The 20,671-nt window shown below is 43.6% G+C and overlaps 1 protein-coding gene across 2 annotated transcripts in view; it reads left to right on the forward strand.

Moving 5' to 3' along the window:
* Nucleotides 1-20,671, forward strand: part of LOC118773986 (gamma-aminobutyric acid receptor subunit beta-2) — a 53,075-nt gene that overhangs the window by 20,521 nt on the left and 11,883 nt on the right. For both annotated transcript variants that reach the window (XM_036523069.1, XM_036523070.1), the window contains exons 4-5: nt 4,326-4,546; nt 14,821-14,903. In XM_036523069.1, coding sequence (XP_036378962.1) covers nt 4,326-4,546; nt 14,821-14,903 — 304 coding nt within the window. The remainder of the gene's footprint in view (nt 1-4,325; nt 4,547-14,820; nt 14,904-20,671) is intronic.

A 20,671-nucleotide genomic window follows, 5' to 3' on the forward strand; every position in this document is an offset into this window, starting at 1 on the left:
AGGAGGCTGACCATTTCTATGATGAGCCACAAAGACTGCCTGTATTGATCCGGAGGGATCCTTACCCATGTGGATGAGCACAACTGGACATACTCAGAGATAGGATGTGCGGGTACGCCGGGTAGGCTGGCAATTTGCATCGCTTCTCCGAGCATTTTACGCCTTTCGTGTTCTATCCCTCCCAGCAAACATACCACTGCCATGAAATGAAGAACTTACTACAAGGGTTGTGTGTGTGTGTGTGTGCATGTGTGTGCTTGAGGAGGGGGGATTACCAATACATAATTACACCCCCCCCCCCCCCCCCCCCCTTAGGGGTCTTCCTGCTCGGTTCAGTTACCGAAAACCCGGGAGACGACACGTGCACGGGTGTGACTCAACCTCAAGCAGGCTGAGTCAACTTCAAATATGAGACTTGTCAAGAGGAACAAGATCACAGAAGAGCGATTAAAACATTCCGCCAGAATGAAAGACCCACGTTAACATGGGGTTTAGAGCACTATTCCGGGCTGATGTTTCTTTTTTTTTTTTGTTCCTGTCGTTCTTTGTGTGTTCCTCGCTGTGTGCACAGAAGAATCTCCCTCCAAGGCAACAGCTAATCCCCAAATTGTGCCTGCAGCATTTCTGAACAAACACAGAGCCCAGTCATGCCCGCTCAGTTCCAACCAATTTATGTTTTCACGTCATATCCCACAGTTTTTCCAGCCTACACTCAGCTGGTGAGGAGCATGCTCAGTCCTTTAGTTTTCCGATGAATCACTGAAATTGTTTTGTAGGCTGCCGAGGCCTGAAAAAAAGGCAGTCTAATTAGAAATGGCAGAGTGGAACGACTTGCGTGTCGGAGGAGTTTCTTGGTCCTTGCTTTAAACGGTGGTTGTCCGAGGGAGTGAGGAAATGGCTTCGTGAATTCAGCTTTCACTTGAGCTATTGAGAGGCCTTTTGGGGCACAATCTACTAATTGCACAGCACTCTTTGGTTCGTCGGTACCGCTCACTCAAGAGTCACCTCGATAATGCCTCTTGAGGTGGGGGGGTCATTGGATAAGTCAGGTCACTAGACAATTTGCAAGGTTCCTCAGAGTCCCTGCTCTAGAGGCACACTTGAGACTTTTCATAGGGAAAGGAAACATCTCCTCCAAAGTTGGGGTATTGGGATGACACATTTGAGTTCTGCAGTGCACAGTGAAGCACCGGCACTGGTAATGAACAGGACGTTAATTTGGACAGCCCCATTAGTAAAAAGATCATCTCGCTGCAAATTTTAGCAGCTGCAAAGGAAGATGTGGAATGTTATTACTGTACAGCATATTCATCTTTGGTCTGCCTCAACAAACACACTGGCTTCTGCAAAAGCAGTGATGCTCATTAGCAGTTGGTATGTGACAGAATGTTCCACCTAGGCCCAATTCACACTGGGCTGCTCCAGCTCACTTTATTAACTTCGGTTATATTTGTATTTCCTACGTCCCTTTGTCCTGCTTTTGCAGGGGGGGGGGGCGAACCCGCGGACCATCCCACAGCAGCCCTCCCAAGCATTACCCCAGTCAGACTAAATTGGTCACAATGGCATCCCGGTTGTTCCTGCTAAGTGTCTAAGAGATTCACACTCAGGTGAATCTGTTCTTTGCACCAGTGCACCGTCATGCCGAAGGGACACCCAGTCAGCTTAACAAGCCTGTCTTGGCTGTGAGACTCATAATACATGCTTATCCAGCTTCCTACCCCCCCCCCCCCCCCCCCCGCAACAACTTCTGACAGCTCAGAAAATTCCTCCTCCATATCACCACTGCCTGAAGACTCATTCATTCCAAAACAGACACAGAAAAAAAACCATGTTGCACAGGGGGCCTATTGTGATTATTTAGCCTCATACAAAAGCCCGCTGTATATTTTTACCTTGTTTCGTCGCAACACACATTGTGAAAGCAGGGCTGCCAGTGCGGCTGTGTGTTTGCCAGGTGGACGGGGTGTCAGCGGGACAGCAGATGCATTTCCGTCACCCTTGGGGCCAGCTGGCCGTGTTTGTGTACCGTTCCTGGTTTAAGTTACGATGATGTTTTTTTTTTCTCCTGCCATTTCTGCTTTTGCAGTCATTCTGGGGTTGTAGAGGCAAGCTCTTGCAACTGTGCAGTTCTCCAGCGTCATTCAGAGCCTGCGTGCACAGTGCCAGGACTCATCCAGCTGGTCTTTGGTCTGCCTTCCCTCAGAGAATGAACCCAGCTGTGTGAACGATAATTATCACTCATTAAAAATGCTCCCATAACCACATTTTTCCTTTATTATCTTTACATAGATGCCATTACAGTGAATAGTTAAACATGCTGTCTGAGGTAAGAGCGGATTGGATTTACACGTAAAATAAAGGTGTCCCTGCTGATTACTGCGGAGCCACACCTGCTTAAAGTGTTAATTATGTTTTAAAACGTAAGTTTCCTGGGAGTCCAGTTGCAGAAGAGTTGCACTTTGATTCGGAATGGAAATCAATGTGTTTTTTAACAAGCTATCAAATCTGCAATACCTTGTTTTATGGGCCACTAAGAATTGATGTGGTTTAAAAACACGAAATATAAAATGCATTTTTTGTAATAAATCCAGACAATGTCGACCTGCCGTGCAGCATTCAGGCAGCCCACATAAATCCACGCATCAAATCATATTAAAATTTTCACATGAAGGTTGATTCCCCCCACCATCAGACACAACATAGCCAGAGTGATTGGAGTGAGAAATGAGCTGAAAAATCGTCTCATGGCTGCGAGAGAGATCGGCACGTGGAAGCGAGCACGCACGCCGCGGCAGGAGCACCACGAGGATCGTTACATAACCATCCACATGGACAGGGCTGAAGCTCGAGGAGGCTGCTGCTGCTGCCGCCGCACACGAGCGGACGGGGCTTTCTGCAGAGGCTGTCCTCCCCTGCCGCTCTGTGGAGCCCGGGAGGACCGCAGCTCTCTGGCTTTATCTTTCGAAGTGCTGTGCACCCCTGCTCCTGCCCCTGCCCCCGCCCCCCCCCCCCCCCAATCCCCCAAAACTGGGTAATGGGGTGCAGGCATTTCTCCATTAAAATCATCCTCGATCCAGGCAGAGAGGAAGAGGAAGGGAGGGAGGGAATATTTAAGCTTGAAACCACCTGTTTTTTCCTTTTCACACACAGACACAACACAAGTGTATGTACAACTGTGTGAACTACTGTAGATTTCTTGCATTCTGAACACAATGTCCCTAGGAAATGGCCACACATGTTTTGTGTAGACAACGCCATTTTCTACCATAAAATATCAACCCAAGGATTGTCTGCAAGGTGGTTACAGTCACACAAATATGCCTGGCATCAATGGCTTATGTTGGCTTTTTTATGGATGGTTAGCTCTGTTGCTGTCAGTCAGTGTTAGCTCTTGACTCTTATTCGCACTGTCTTTGTGTTCTCATGTCAGTTATCCTGAAAAATTCAAGAGCCTTTCTGACAGTCCCCAAACAGATCATTGTACTCTGACACAGTTTCCTGTAGGCTAATCTGTCTTAGTTGTTTCCATGTATAATGACAAACGAGGCTGCTTGTGCTTCCAATGCTGATGCTGCCAAATAATATATTTTTGTTGTATTTTTTAAATATAATTTCGATTTTTTAAGCAGTTGTACGCAGGATACCAGAGAGATTTTGTCCTTCAGATAACTTCATATTTCAGTAACTCTTTTTCAGGTAAATAATACATTTGATACAGCTCTTTGCACACATTGAAATGCAAATTTAGTCCTTGAAACCATGCTTCACAGTGCTAACAATATTTTAACCAAAATTTCTATTCTTGCTGTAACAGGGTTGGGGCCAGCAGATATGTATGTGGTGCTGTGTATGAGATTTCAGACCTGCACTCTATATGTACTGAACCATTGTTGGAGAAAAAGATGTTGCCATTTTTAAATGATGGTACCACAATAAGTGTTCTAACCACTGTATTTTGAGGGGCCATTTGGATGGTGTAGAAGCTGTGTACTCCATCTGTATCTATCATCTAATTGAAGGAGGTTATTGGGGTAGTGCATACAGACAACTATGTTGTCAAAGGCATAGGTTGCAGCTATATTGCGTGTGGTATTTGACTTTGAGAATCTTTGTTCCAAGTCTGTACTCTGCCTTGAATCACTTACCTACCCTTTTACCTGAGGTGATCTGTGCTTTTATGCTGGTGTCATTTAATATTGAAGACAGTTTAAAAGGTAGTCGAAAATCCTGGAAAACACTCTGGAGAGTGGCTGTTTTCTTGGCTTGACAACAGACCCCTGGACCCAGTAACTTATTTCTCCATCTCTGCTTTTCTCTTTTAGGACTATACATTGACAATGTATTTCCAGCAAGCTTGGCGAGACAAACGGCTGTCTTACTCAGAGATCCCCCTCAATCTCACCCTGGATAACCGCGTGGCAGACCAGCTGTGGGTCCCTGACACCTACTTCCTCAACGACAAAAAGTCATTTGTACACGGTGTCACAGTGAAAAACCGAATGATTCGTCTTCATCCAGATGGCACTGTGCTCTACGGATTAAGGTAAAATGTTTGCAGTTGTGATGCTTCGTGAGATGACTGTTAATGCTTGTGTACTAATAAAATTAATGGAATTGCAGTTACAATGATTAATGAGTACACTTGCTCTTTAGATTATGTCATAGGCCTTTGCATAAATGGTGGTGCATCTTGCATGTTTACGTTTGATTTTTGGCCTTTAGTCGGTCACCTCATCGTCAGACCATAGTACCAGCACACATTCTTAGCAGGCTCAGACTTTTGCTCAGAAATCTTAAGCACTGAGAGTTTCAGCAAGATCCCTTTGCCGCTGTTTGTTGTCTTTCCCCGTTTCAAAGCACAGTGTAATACGATTAAGAAGTTACTATGGGGGATATGTCCTCTTTCCAAATAAGACTACGACTGCTTCATTTTCAGAGAGGAAAAAATCTGCTGCGGTACCGCCGCCTCATTCACTTGTCAGTTTAATCTTTTATTTAGAGACCCAAAAGAGCAAAGAACACCGGCGAGGCATGCGTATTCCCCCTTTTAAACACAGTGACTGCTGAGAAATATCCAAACCCTGTCCTGTCGCTGCGGGACCTCGGATGTTCCCCCCAAAGCGAGGGAAGAGTCCAGCTGCCGTAGCGAAGCTGGAAGACAGAGCGGAGAGATGGGAGGAAGGGCTGATGCTATGCAGCAGAATTTTCTCTCCCCTCTCCCTTCAGTTCATTTCGTTCTGCGTTAGCGCTCGGCTTGTTGGCTGCGTATTTAGCCCTTGATGTTACGTAATTCTTTTTTTTCTTTCTTTTTTTTTTCCCTTTCCTCTGGAGCAAAGAGCAATTAGCCAATTGTTTCATGCAATGATTCATTGATTATTAAAAGTGCCAACCACATAGACTGTACTCGTGCTAGGACTAGATTGCTTAAAGTTATGAACATGTCAGAATCGATGATGATCACAGGCTTTTTTTTTATTGCGGTAGTATACATGAGGAAAGGGAAGGGGAGGTGTGTGTGTGTGTGTAGGGTGCATTGCTTTAAATGGATCACCATTTGTCCTCTCTTTGTCCTCTCTTCCTTCTCATTCACTGCTTCATCCTCTGACAGACACTGACACACAACACAAAGAAACTTCATTTTAAGATTCCTAGGTTTTGCAGATGGAATGTATGCATACTGTAGTAGCCAATAGCCAGTTGGAGATGGGTATTAGATTGGTAACAATTAGGTGATTCATTTCTTAAATTCTGTAAAATGAAGTGATCTGAAACAGGAACTGAATAAAAAATCTGGCCCCCAAGGAAAGGTTATGTATTATGGATGGAAAGCGAGTAATCTTTATTCAACTGTAAAATCTGTAATAATTATTGAGGAGCTAACATGTTAATTCAGTGCCTGTCTAAACCACAAGAATAATCTCAGATTGTCATCTGGATCTAGTATGGGGCCTGTTGGCTGTTGAAAAGAGCTAAGCGTCGTCGCATTTTCGTACCCTGCAGCTGTCTGATGTAAGGGACAGCTTCAAAACGACAGCAACTATGCAGTAGTGAGTGAGACAACATTCTATACAGAATATGCAGCACATACCTCTCTATTCAGATTGCTTTGACATGCAGTAGTGCTCTGAAATGTGTCAGATGGGTGATATGGGCACATATGGCTAACGGCAGTAGCTGACACTGTAACTGTGGGATTAAAGAACTCAGCTCATAATTAGGCTGCCACAGGGTCAGCTGATGGGGGTAATTGCTATTTTACCCTCCACCCTCAGAGGTCATGAAACAGGGTTGTAAATACATCTAGTAGTATAAACCGATACTGTTAATCCACTAAATCAATAAGTAATGTGATAGTTAGCTTTTGATTGAAAAATATAACTAATGTAGAGCTTCATCAACACAATCATGAAATCACCCATGACATAAAGGTGAGGACACTGTGTGTCTTATAAAAGAGGGTCACATTTCATGAAATTCTGGGGCAGGACAGCACCTTTAAGGACTAATAACTGATCACTCAATCTAAAGTCAAAAGTAACATCCATGTCATATGACAATAGGGGGTTGGGGGTGAGTGTGTGTGTGTGTGACGTATCTCTAGTAGTGACAATGACAGTCTCTGTGGCAGCCATTCCACAGGACATTTGTATAGATGCTAATCATATGCAGAGACTGCTGTCAAGCCCAGCACGACCAGATGTCTTTATTTGAGGAGCTGACACGAGAGCTCAAGGTGGCTGCACATGATGGTTTTCTGGGCAATGCCTGCGTGTGTGTGTGTGTGTGTGTGTGTGTGTGTATGTGTGCGTGTGTGTGTGTGTGTGTGTGTGTGTGTGTGCGTGTGTGCGTGTGTGTGTGTGGAGGGGAATGGTGGAGCATACAGAGAAATGGAGCGTTTTAGAGAAACACAGCGAGAGGAGAGATGATGAGGAGTCAGTGAGCAAAAGACCTGGATGGAGGAGGTGTTATCCTGAGATCCCCCCAGGCTCCCGGCCCGAATCACGGTGGCACAGACGTAGACGCGGGGACGATGACATCAGAGGGCCCATCTGCCCGTCAGAGCGCTCTCCGCCCGACGGAGAGGAGCAGACGGCTTGAATCAGCGCGCTCCTAATAAGACGTAACCTGCGACATGGCATGCTGTGGGAGACACATGTACACGGTACCTGCAGTCATACACGTCACGCCCCGAGATTAGAGAGGACAGGGCCTTCTCCAAATGAGCACCTTCACTGCCATGATCAAACCGAACTCTCAATCCAGCAACTGAGCGCAATGGCTTGCAGGATAGAAACAGTAAATCATATTGGTAAGAGTGAGTTTGTGTTAAGTGTACGAGGAGCTAATGAATGTGCAGTGAGGTGTGGTGGCAAGGATCAGATAACCCAAAGATCACGGGTTCTATTCCCAGGTGTGCCACAGCTGTTGTACCCTTGGGCAAATAACTTACCCTGAGTTACCTCTGTGAATATCCAGCTTTCTACGAGAAGGAAATGTTAACTATATAAGTCGCTCATCATAACAGTAAAATGTAACTACTAGCAATGGTAATGAACTACAAAGAACAACAGTGACAATAATTATTGTCATAATCATTATTAGGCATGCTCATTCAGAGCAAGGTACAAGGCCACCATAAGATGCTTGCATATCAGAGAAAGACTAAAGGAAAATACTGTAGGTACAGAGTCAGTGATCAACCCCAATGAACAACAAAGGCTGAAAAACAGCAATACAAATCTAAGCATACCACAGTGAAATTAGATAGTGCCTTTCTTCCAAGGATCCCAAACATTTTCTCCTCTCTCATCACTAATGGATTTAAGGGAACTGACTGTTATGCTGGTGCATACTCAGAACAACAGTTTAATGTGTGGGAAATAAAATATACTATACATTATGCTGAGTGCATCATCTTACTGACCTCATCATAAGAACTCAATTAAATCAACTTAGTGAGTTTAATACTGTAGCAAATGAACACAACTTCAGTATGCAAATGAGTGTTGTCCAGGCTGTCCATCTCATTTATTTGCTATTGAGCTGCAGATTTGCCTGCAGTTTGATAATGCTCCTCTGGAAAACAAACGCCACAGGCTTTTATATCTAAGTGTGTATTTATATCCCATCAATGATACCAGGGCTGCACATGGCAACAGATCTAACATGTAGCATTCATTGTTATTCAAAAATAATTATTCAATGCAGTGCATTGAAATGTATTATTCATTGCATTTCAATGCAATTGAACAACAGAGGCTCTTCTAATTGCCATTTGGAAAGGAAAAAAAGAGATGGAAATCACAGAATGACAAAGTTAATGAATGTACATTTATTCTAATTTCCCACAATCCTAGCCTACAGGACAATGCGTAAAAACAGCAGTTGATTTGCAATTATATGCACAGCGGTGGAGATAGACTCTATTTAACATTGTCACATTGTGTGCAGAGGGTTACTGTATGTCCGCCAGCGGTTGAGTCGGACCCACCCCACATTAGAGAGAGAGAGGGAGACAGAGAGTGAGTTGAGTAGAGCAAACGAGCCATTCCTGTACTCCAGGCAGCCGACTCATACATCACAGAAATCAAGTACAACTGGCATGTGATTTTTCAAATGATTGGACAAATTGCACTGCTTTAGGATTTTCATAAATAATTAGATGCAAGCAGTCTGGTTTTAAGAGGGAATACGAGTGGACGGTTTTAGTTTCGTACAATTTAACAAGCTGCCTTGCCTTTTCATATCCCTGTATATCCCTGGATTATGTATTTTAAGTAATATCAGAATGCAAATTTTCATTAGTGTTTTAATTTGCATTTATTATGACAAATAACAGGGGATGACGGGATCAGTGTAATGATAGGTTGAATATGTTTTGTAAGTGTGCGCAGAGAATGGGGCCTGTGCCTCAGTAACTGAGGAGAAAAAAAGAAAGAAAACAAAAATCTAGAAGTGAACTGATGGGATTTGTGCACAGATTTGTTTTGCTTCCTTCCCTGTGGTATCCCATTCACCCTGTGGGCCACTGGAGCCCGCACTCCGACAGAACACTTTCTGCCGCACCCCCCGGGGAGCTGGACCCTGGTGTGACCCTGCACAGGGACACGATGTGCACCGAAACTTTCCCAGAGTCCCCGGGATTTCCACTTGAGCTGCGGGACACTGGAGGTTAAGCAAACCGTACGGCGGGCGCTCCACACTGCCGTTATCTGGCAGCCCAGCAACTGAGAGGTCCAGCAGAAACTGTGCAGAAATATTGTCGCTCCTGTAAACATGAACACACACACACACATCTATATATACACACACATATACATATACAAACATGCATACTCAAGCAATATATACTACACACACACACGCACATGCATACTCAATCGAATGCAAATGCTCACACATACACATACAATATCTACATATACAAATACATACACACACACACACACACAGCATGTTCACTGGGTCACCCACATGTGTGTGTATGTACACATGCATGCGTTTTCACACTCGTGCATATGTATTCGTACAAATGCTTACGAAGATTGATCCATATATGGGATATACACTAAAGTGTAATAAAAAGGCTATAAACGGGCTCGCAAATGTTTTCTTCCATTGCTTCCAATTTGACACAGGGGTCACAGATCGTTGAAAGTGGCAATTTGCTCCATGGTTAAACACCATGCACCCAGAAGCCAGGTCACCTGCAGCTGATGCATCAATAGGAAATGAATAGTGACAAAGAGAGTGAGAATGGAGCCGGAAACATGAGCGGGGCTCACTTCCATCCAGACCTCTGAGGCCCCTGCGTTCTTTCTCACTTCTGTGCCTGGGCCATCTCAAGCGTGTAATTTGAAACAGCGAGCTGCATTACTTTATTTTATTTTTTTATTGATAATAACTGGCATTGTGACAGGTTCCCGCTCTATGTGTCAAATGAGATTTCCGCGGTCTGCAAAGTATGCTTCGTCAGGAACAGAAAGTTTGCCCTCCAATCTGCAATCTGCCTTTTTTTTCAAATGGCTGCTGCTGCTTCCACCTAGGCACTGTATCGCTATGTCTATGTCTCTGTTATATGAGAAATGCCATACACATTATATTTTGTTGTAGATTGAGAAACTGGCCATTCATATTAACCTTTCAGTACAGTGCAGCTTTTTTGATGGTATTGAAGGCAGTCGTTGTTGTGCTTAGTAAGTTTATGTGGACTGCAGACTGCCTGCTTTCGGTCCCCATAACCATTTTGTGTTGCAGTGTACCTCTACTTTCTGGCTCTGTAGAACACTGATATTATAGTTGACGGTCTTCATGATTGGAGTTGAACTGGCTGCTGAGAGGACAGTAAAAGCCTCGTCCTCTCCCAGCCATTTTTATGGGATGTGATGGTTTATAAGTCTTCTTGAAATGGCACCTATTTTCTGGGTCCCTCTTTTTCACCTGAACCAGACAGGCAAATCGGACCCATATACAGATTTTTCCTTTTCTACCTGTGCTTTGAGCATGCAAACTCTCTCATTACAGCTAAACTTTTTCGCAAAGCGTACCTAATTCATATTCAATATAGCTATAACATTTTTCAGCAAAGTTGAGGGTGACAGTACAAAGTGATTGTGCACGCCTTGCATAAACTACCATCTCACACTTTGAAGTGGATTTTAGTGCCACAAGAATATTTTTTTCCTTCATGGAAGGAAAAAGAAAAGCTTGTGATCGGCTCAAATGCACAAAGTTGGCTTCGTCATGTGACCACCCCGAGGGGGTCCTCTCTTTGCGTAACATTAGCACGGGCAGTGTGAAGGCATCGGTTCAGTATATCCAGGCTGTAGCATTGGGGTGGGGGGGGGGTCTGTATTGCATCGCTCCCTGTAATGAAGAGCATTGCTGGAGGATGCAGTGACCTCAGCCTCACGCTGTCTAAGGGATGGAGGGTTGACAGGGAGAAGCGATTAACTCAGCGGGGCCCCCAGGGGAAGTCTCAAGCTCAAGTTGAGTCGTTCAGAAGGGCTTATCTGTGGTGTCCTGTGGGCTGAAATCATTAGCTGGGCCTCACAGCTCTAAACTCGGGCATCACCTGGTCACAAATGGCCCTATCCAGGGACCATGCCATCTCTGTGCTCACAACGACATCAGCTTGTGCGTGACTGAATGGCATACTGGTCAAGACTTGTGAGAATGAATCCAATATGTGATACTGCTATATAGCTTGCTATATCACAATATATCTTGCACAATCTGCTTCAGTAAATGTTCAGCTATATAAATGGATAATATGTACCCTGTAAGTTATGTAATCCATCCAGGATAAGGGTACCTGAAATGCAAATAACTAATGTCGCCTCCATTCAAAATAGTAATGCTGCTCCCCTGTTGCCATTTATGGGGGCTGCTCCATTTATGGTCCATTTGTAACATGTTTATTTTGATCCTCTCCTCAATGAAGCATGCTTGATTTTGTATCTGCCAGGTTAAGTGTAATTATTGCAATGCTAAAACAGCAATCAGCAATCCTTCAAACTTCACAAATGTAGGGTTCAATCATAACAGACCGGAAAAAACAGTGAGATGGATCTCTCCGTGCATTGTTAATTAAGGTGCGATGAAGTGCATTTAGATAATTATAGACTGTGCAACTTGCTCAATGTTTTAGTCTTTTGTTGACAAATGTAGGACCGCTGCAAACGTGTCCCATGTTTGTCACCCACTTTGTAGCAGCTGAAATTGCAGTTGTGCAAACTGTGTGAGCCCCTTTTTTTGTGGGTGTTTTAGATGCAACTGCAACATTGTGCCCTTTTCCACAGAGAACAAAAAAAGGCACCATATTTATTTCTGTCAGGCCTCTAGCACCATTTCAAAATTTCATTATGTCAGAAGTCCATTCTGCAGTGCTTTAAGCCTGAGCGGACAAGGAGATTGTCATTTGGATAAAGGTACACTGTCCCCCATGGGATATGAGAAACCTTGTGTGAACTTAAATTTGGAAGAAGTTGAAATATTTTGGCAATGGTTCTCCCTGGTCTGGGAGCAAAGAAGGGTTGAGGTAAGCTGTAACCGCACGTCCACAAATCCTACAAAACATGTGTATTCATAGTAGGGTAGTTACGTTGAACAAAAGGCCGTGTTGCAGAAGATGAGGTGTCATGGGCCATGGTGGCCATTGTTTGCACAGGGTAGCTTGGGTATTGTCCGATTCATTTCCTGTGCTAACACTTACTGGAAAAAAAAATCCAACTGGGAAATATGGTAGAGATATTATGGAACTGTGGCGGATCACCTATATAAATTCCAGGATTTGTGGGAATCCCAGCGTCGTCTGTGCAAATGCCTCTCAGTCCTTAGATAAATTGTGCCTGCCATGTGTGGACAGATTGTTCTCTGGCCTTGAGAGAATTATAACTAAGTCAGAGTTTGATGCTCTTCTTGTCAGCTTGGTATATATTCACTCTAGCTTCACCAGTATTTCAAATTTTCCAGAATAATCTAATCCCTACCGTTATATTTTATAGAAGGGCTTTCCTGGAACAGAGATGGATGGATTTAATAGCAAAGAGACTAGTGCTTCACAAGGTTTTCTTGGTGATCATTGATTTTTTTATGCATTAAAATGGTTTGCTTGTCCACATTTCCAAATACTGCATTTCAAGGAGATTAGATATCATCAGTTATAATTTAAATGTATTTAAATATAGCATATTCAAAGCTTTGCTTTATTGACGTGTAAATTGTTTTTCGTGCTGTCAGTTTCCATAGTCATTAAAAATTCCTTTGGAGATTATTCACATTTAAAGAGGCAGTTTGCCTCCTCTATGCTGACCCGAAGGCAAAAGCAGTTGATTTAGCGTTCTCAAAGTGTATTCCCCATGGTGCTCATATCATATATTTTCTTTCTTCTCATTGATTTGTGGCAAGTTATTCCTAAGGCGTTTTCTCCACTGAAGTGATTCTGGCAGTTTAGAACTTTTGCAAGATAAAAAAGCACAGTATTCCACTTAGAGGCAAACACTCTGCAGAAGCCTCTCATAACTTCTCTCCCATGATATCGGTATATCTTTAAAGGATTTCCGTGATATGTGCGTCATTTTCAGATGCACACTGTCTGTCATAGACATATTTTATTTTGATTTTTGAATGGGTAGTGTTTATTCATGGACTGGATCACTGAAAGCAAAACAAGATCCACAACTGTGGATCCAGTCAACCACCCTATGCCACAAGGAATGTGCTAATGTCTGTATATGCTGATATATGTTTTATTTTCAATCAGGATGTCCTAAGGGGAGCAGGAGACCAATCACAGGATGGTGACCAACCTTAACACTGTGTCACAATCATTTCATATTATAGGAAAATGTCCAGTTAAGATATGGCAAAAGGCTTGTTCTGTTTCTTATGTTTATATGCTTCCTACTGCAGTTCACTGTATAGCTTCACATGCTTACATTAACTTATGCCATTCCTCCCCTATCAAGTGTATTGATCTGATTCTGGTTTGACATTTCCACAGGGAAGAGTTGCTTTAGGGGGAAATGGATGTGAAATGGCATTGAATTAGATCTGCCTTGACTGTGTAGTACATGAGAGCATGTGTGTTTGACAGAGTGTAGTTTCCTTTCCGGAGAGGTGAAGAACTACAAAGGTAACCCGAATTGAAGTGACAATTTCTCAAAAAGAGCAGCGAGACTTCGCCAGTGATGTAGTGTTCTATAAATACCCATGGACTGTTATTTATACCCTGCTTTCTTGCCCTAATTTCTCTATGCGTCCTGTGGTGGTGCAGTGGTTACAGCATCCTGTAGGGGGAGATGGAGCCAACTGGCATTGGCAAGGTGATTTAAAGAAGGCATAAAGTGGGACGAGGATTGGATTCTGTGTTTTAATCCATGTGCTCTGTGTGCCCACTAACTCAGTGTTATGTAAGGCTTGTTCAATGGCAGAGGTGGAATGCTTATGTATCAGCTCTTTATGAAGTCACAGAAGCTAGCAGAAGAGTGAAATAGAATGCTTCATAAGACTGTAGTGTTTTCTTGAGCATCTTCAAGGTCTTGTTATTCCTTTTGATTTTTTTCCGATGGAAACTTCATCATGGCTACTGTGACATGAAGAGTGAAGATTCCACCCCCATGCACAAATTACAGAAGTGATAGAAACTAGACTGGGTTTCAGATGCTGCAGATGCCTTGTTGGCAGGTTCATGGGCCTAGGAAGTAACATCACATTGCAATTAGAACCACATTTCGGTCGATGGATCTGTTAATCAACAGAAAAAACAGCATTCCTCTGTGGCTTGGTGTTAACCTCACAGCATTTTGTGGAAGCTCTAATGATGCAGCTGCTTGCTGAAGTAGGCAGTTCTTTACCCCAAATTAATTATATTAGAAATCTTTACCAACCTACTTTATCATTAACTATATCAGATTATTAGCTTTATCTGAGTGAAGACAAAGGCATTAAAAGAATAAATTATACAGATCTCTCTGAAGTGGTTATAACAAGCAGTGTCATTAAGAGGCATTATATGCACTTAGATGTGTGAAACCTACAGCTATCTAGGTAGGCGGTGACTTCAGAGTGTTATTTGGGTTTGGCCTACAATAGCAATTTGCTTTACAAATGGTCACTCAGGGGTGGTATCACATACAACTAATTCATGTAACAACTAATGTTGTAGCGTTATTTCTAAAACCATTTCATACAATTGGAAAGAGTTAAACAGAAGCACACTATGCGCACCGACTGTGTTAAGTCTCCGAAAAGGGAACTCTGAGCGCCTTACCAGGAGTGCAAACTGTCCTGAATTAAAACTCCTTTCTCTTCCAGGATCACCACCACTGCAGCATGCATGATGGACCTGAGACGATACCCGCTAGATGAGCAGAACTGCACCCTGGAAATCGAGAGTTGTGAGTGCCATCACTGCCCGCCATTCCATCTCTTACAGAACCACTCAATCAACCACACCGGGGGCCGGCCTGAGAGGGTACCTTGTCTCACACTGTTCCAGCACAGTGCGGCTATTCCACAGAACCCTCACGTGCCTATCCTCTAAATCAGATTTCAGCCTTCCGGTTCTATGTTGGAATCACAGCTAGACCCCTCAACTCTACGCCTGAACATTAACACAAGGAACTAAAATGAAAGCCGTTGAGGAGGTCATGTAGCAGCAGGGGGAATATTAACATGGTTGCATTTTACCCATTTTGACACTAATTCCCGAGGCATGAAAATCAAATATACTCAGCATCAGCTCTGCAGTGTAGGGAAAGCTTTGTTGCTAGAGAATGAGAGAGAATGTGGGTATTTTCAAAGAGAAGATTGAACTGTTGGATAGCAAGAAGTGCTATTCATTAGTCTTACTAAACATCAATAGAAGTTATAATTATATTATAATTATATCCAGATTCAGTTATAATCTTTGAAAGGAACTTTTTTCGTGAAAACATTTTTTCTTTAGAGGCTATAGAGGAATGGGATTTACTCTACATTGCATTTTGCTGCTGCCAGTCAGTACAGCATGTTGCAGTTTCACTGCACATGTGCTTGGGAGTTAAAGGTAACTGTAAAATACTTACACCATCCACCCATGTGGCCTCACTGTTCAAGTGTTTCTATTGACAGCAGTATAGCACAGAACTAATGTTTGTGCTCCCCACATCCCATATTTGGAGGTATCACAGGTGAATTCTCACCTGTGTATGGCAGGTATGAGTGAAACATCCACAAAATGCATCAGTTGAATCTCAACAGAGTGAACTATTGAGGAGCATCAAGGGAGAATGTCATGCTCACCAGTAGTCCACCTCTCAGGGTTTCAGTTACCCTCAGAGACAAGGCCAAACACATAGGGGTCATGACATGTAAAAAAAGGAAAGTGAAACTCAAATGTGAGCTAATGGCACTGCATTTGTAGGGCCCTCATGACCCTGAGATTAATTTTGATTGGCAGAAAGGACACAGTGCACACACAGAGGCCCAGATATCAATGACAAAAGCAAGGACTCAACGCACAATCTGGTCTAATCAGACCAAAGAGGTCACTGTGAACTACAAAAAGGGTAAGGATGAAGGTCAGTTAAACGAGGGTGGTCCTGAACTACTGTGCAAACATGGCTCACTGGCTGGGGAGGGTAAATCCATAAAAACAACACAGGACATTATGGGATATGGAAACAGGGCTCACGGAACACTAGGTAATTCTGCTCCTGAGCACAAAAGCCTGCTTCTTAATTTGCTGACTGACTTATTGCTTATTTCAGCAGCAACCGTGTGGAGCGAATTTTTAATGCGTCTCCTAATAAAAATTGAAAAACACATGAGGCCCTTCCTGTTTTATGTTTTATGTCTGTTCCCGGAGTCGCGGCTTGTGGAGCTGCAATGTGAGGCCTGTCGTTTGATCAGGGAACTGTCTGTGGGACTCGGCCCACGCCAAGTCTTCCTCAGGCCTGTCTCTGGTTGCTCTCCATCTCTGCTCCCTTTCTCTCTCCATCTTTTTTTTTGCTTTCCCTATCTCTGAATTCTCTCCAGTGAGCTTGGCAGTTTGATCAACTGATCTAACTGAGAATCTCTGCAGCAATCACAGAAATTGCAGACCAGGGATTTAGCCAGTTATTGCCATGCTAGCAGTATCATGGAAAGCTATTGTAGTGAGTACTGCACACGTTGTGAATGTTGACACATTGTGATACACGAACGCTTACTCAGTACAAGTCAGCCTAATTTCTCAATACTGCAGGTAGTCTAAGAATGTTATAGGATGTGGAGTCTGTGGAACAAACCCAAAAACAATATGAGTCCTCTTTAATTCTCTTTTTGCCAGATTTCCAGTATTCACAGTATGGATGTCAGCATAAAATGGTGTATATATTTCTCTTCTGTTTCAATGGCAAGCTACGATACTTGTACAATACTAATGAATGCACAACATAGGATCGATGCATGTTCCAAACAGGTCACTCAGGCATGAGTAACATGTACAGCACAAATGCCAGTTACATAGATGTGTGTATGTAATTGCCATTTGTGCCGTTATTGAATATATAATTCGAGGATATGCCTCTCACTTAAATTATTGGGCAAGTTTTTCTCTTTACAACATGGATGTTCAAGGAAGGGTTGCTTTTGCTTGACCTTGATGGTGATGGTAGTTTATTCGTTATGGTAATTTATTCTTACGGATTGTTGCTGGAAAGCCATCTGTATACCTTACACCCACTCTCGTCCCGATGGTCCTGAGTGTTCAAATGTACATTCATAATTGAAAGACTAGAGAGGAGACTCCAAGCAAACAAGTTCATAAGAGGTTTGGGTGACATGGTCTATGGAGCTCATTCTGTATAAAAATACAGGAATATCAGATGAAGAGAGGGATGTCAGATGGATGCCAAATGGGATTGCCATTATTGGCACAGCAGGGCTGATTGGATGTGATAGGTGGTGACCTTCATCTGGTGATTAGCACAGTGGGGTAGGGGACAGGCAGTTGAGCCACCCTGTTGACAATACTGTCTGTCTGAGCATATGTGGGTGTATGTGTGGTTGTGTGTGTGTGCTTGGTTGAGCTGCTGGGGGAGGGAGATTCTATTTAGACAAAATCTCTGCCTTATAATCAGTTGCCTCATTCTTTGCCCAGGGCTGGCTACCTTGCCTGCAGTGGGATTCAGAGGGCTTTCTGCCCTCAGTTGTCTTTACCTGAAACGTGGAGAAATATGCTTCATTTTTCTGGGGCTTGTTGGACGGTTTACCACGCAACCTAAATGTGTGGGTGTGGAGGAGGGTTTTATTTCCGATAATGTCCCTGACTCACTCATCCCTCAATACTACCTCCCCCACTTCCTGCGGTAGCAGAGCCAGTTCCTACGGCCTTAATAATGAAGCTTCATTTAAAACAAAACAATAAAAAAGTATACTAAAAAAAACAGCCTATGTTGCATATTTGGCGGCTTTCGAGCAATGTGACATCAGGGCCGAATGACAACCTAACATAACACTTCCTGTCAACCTGTATTTACTTTTTTTTTTTTCTTCTACCATGTGCATAGCTCAGGGCATCTTCTGGGGTAAACTCAGTATGACTGTGTTAACTTTGCAAATGCTCCGCAGAGCCAATGCACAGAACCCCTAGACAGCATAAGTGGAAAGAACACCGTGTATGCCGGACTCACTGATGTCACAGTCCCACGATGGCATATTTATGCTGCCCTCTGCCGCCCGCGTCCACAGGGGACCCTGGACGCACCTTAACAAAAGGGCAACAATCCGGCAAGTATCAAGTGGCTGCAGTGGGTATAATATGTTCAGTAAGAGGACGTTCATAGAGCAATCCTCCCATATCTCCCCTTCCCATCGGAGGCCCATGTCAATGAAGGGGTTTTTCTCTGATCCTTTCAGTCCAGGCCACACAAAGCGGAAAGGCCCTCAGGAGGGTCAGCCATACGTGTGACTCGGGACCCCTTGTGTCATAGCCAGAGCACCCATTCAGAGACCGAGCGCACATTTTGTACTCCACTGATTTAAAAACACCTGCCCAGTTCGTGGCCTGTTGTTATTATTATTTTTTTTTTAACTGAAAGAGAGCCCCTTTTCTCCACCAGGCTCTGAAAGAGAGCGCCTTAAAATATATTTTCTTTTTAGGGCACCGGAAACATTAGCCGGCATTATGGCAGACATAATTACGCCGCTGGCTGTTGTTGTGTTTGTCGGTGCGGATGCTTTTTAGCCCTTTTTACAAGGTATGTCAAGGGTAATGTCACAGTGATGGGCCAAAAGTACTTATTATCACTGTAGTTGCTGTTCCCCTCCAATGCACGGTAAATTTATTCCTGTAAATGGTGGGGTAAGAATAAACAAAATCTGGATTGATTAAGGTTATTTTGACACGGCTGTTAATATTTTCTGAAGGTAATTACCGTGCACTGGTTTACACCCTGTCTGTAATGGTCAGCATTTCCTTGGTGAGCAATTGTGGAGTGGGGAGACAAACAACCGTTGGAGCCAGTTTTAGGCATTACAGATCTGCCGTGCGATGTTAGTAAATTAGGTCTGAACAGTTGGTACACAAGGGTCTATTTTTTGCTTCAGAAGTATCAGTCCCTTTGATTGTGCTCGTCGTTTGGATCAGATGGGGAGATGGCGCTACGTGCCGCTGGACTGTGAGCCTGTTTAATTGGACAACCAGAAATGAGATTAAAGGAACTTCAAACCACAAGTATCAAAAATTAATTTGTGCTGCGTATAACAGAAGCATCTGGAGCACATGCTGGGGAATAGGAGTCTGCTGTTGAGGGTTTGAACACAGAGGTTTTATCTGCTGGCTGCATTCATCAGATAGATCTGGAATTCCTAATGTGTGAATTGATAAGCCCTCATTTTAAATACCATTAATCCAAAATGGACCTTGGGATAACTGTCATAGTGTAAATATGTACTTCTGACATTTTTCAGTTTTTTTGATTTTAATGAAGATAGTAGTTAGGTGGGCTTTGATTATATCCAAAGTTTGACAGATCTATGTTGTGTTCCTGGTGCATTTACACGTATACATGCACATCATAACGTGAGATAAAACAAGTTATTGTGTGTCTGACCTCCACAGTCGTCAATCATGTGAGAAAAAGGGCATGCCTGGGCGCACATTTTTGACTTGAGATTCCAAAGCAAGGATTCTGACTGCGTTTTAGGTCTGAATGGAGTTTTCGTGGTTACTGTAAAACTTAAGTTTCTGAGCGCGGGGTTCTCTGAAAAAGCCCTCTTTTTCCCACAGTGCATGCCAGAACGTTCTGATCCACTGGCTTCAGAGGAAGCCTCTGGTAAGAGGTTTTTGCCTAGGTAAGGAAGAGTTTCCTAGCACCGGTCTTTTACTGTTTGCCCCCTCTACTGAGATGAATGCCATGCTTTTTCAAACTGAAATAACTCCAACCCACAAATCTAAGTCCTAGCAAGTTGCTCTGGTGTGGCGTAGCTATTTCTCTTGAAGTTCAACTGGGAGCCAGTTAGGGCCATCTGTGGCATGATAGCTGGTCTTGTGGCCTCTACAGCGTGAGGAGAGAAGGAATGGCTGTAGGGTGCAGAGATCGATTTTTCCCTTTTTCCCTTTTTCCCCCCACCAAGTGATCCTGGGGAAATACGTCCAGGCCCTGCACGGTGATGTAAGAGGGCTGACAGAAATGGAGGCGTGAGATAATTTACAAAGTCAGAGTCAATGGCACAGAAACAATGGAGGTAATGGGATCTGAGAGTCTGACCGCATAGAGACCGGGGATCAGAGGCTCTCTGGCAGCGATGGGGGCTCGTTTGTTACGTGTCCTCAGCGGCAGTGGAGCCTGTGATCCACGCAGGCAGAAACGAGTGTCGCAGGAGATGCAGGCTGCATCTGCACCGGGTGCAAGCTTACGATACCTCGCGAGGGTAATTTGATAGTCACAGGGAGATGATGTGCGATCGCCGAGACAGCACAGGGAAATCGTTTCGGAGGATGTTCCTGGGGTTTGTCTCCATTCTGTCTTAGACCTCACAGGAGCGAGCTCAGTGAGTGCAAGGATATTTCCAAGAGCTGCAGAGCTGAACGGAATAACAATAGAAGTTACTCATTGAAATGAAAAAGCTGCCAGGCCTTTTCTCTCTCACGGTGTTGCCAAGAATTTATTATAGATAAACATATATACTTAGATGTGAA

This window comes from Megalops cyprinoides, chromosome 3, assembly GCF_013368585.1.
Source record: "Megalops cyprinoides isolate fMegCyp1 chromosome 3, fMegCyp1.pri, whole genome shotgun sequence".
NCBI lineage: Eukaryota > Metazoa > Chordata > Actinopteri > Elopiformes > Megalopidae > Megalops > Megalops cyprinoides.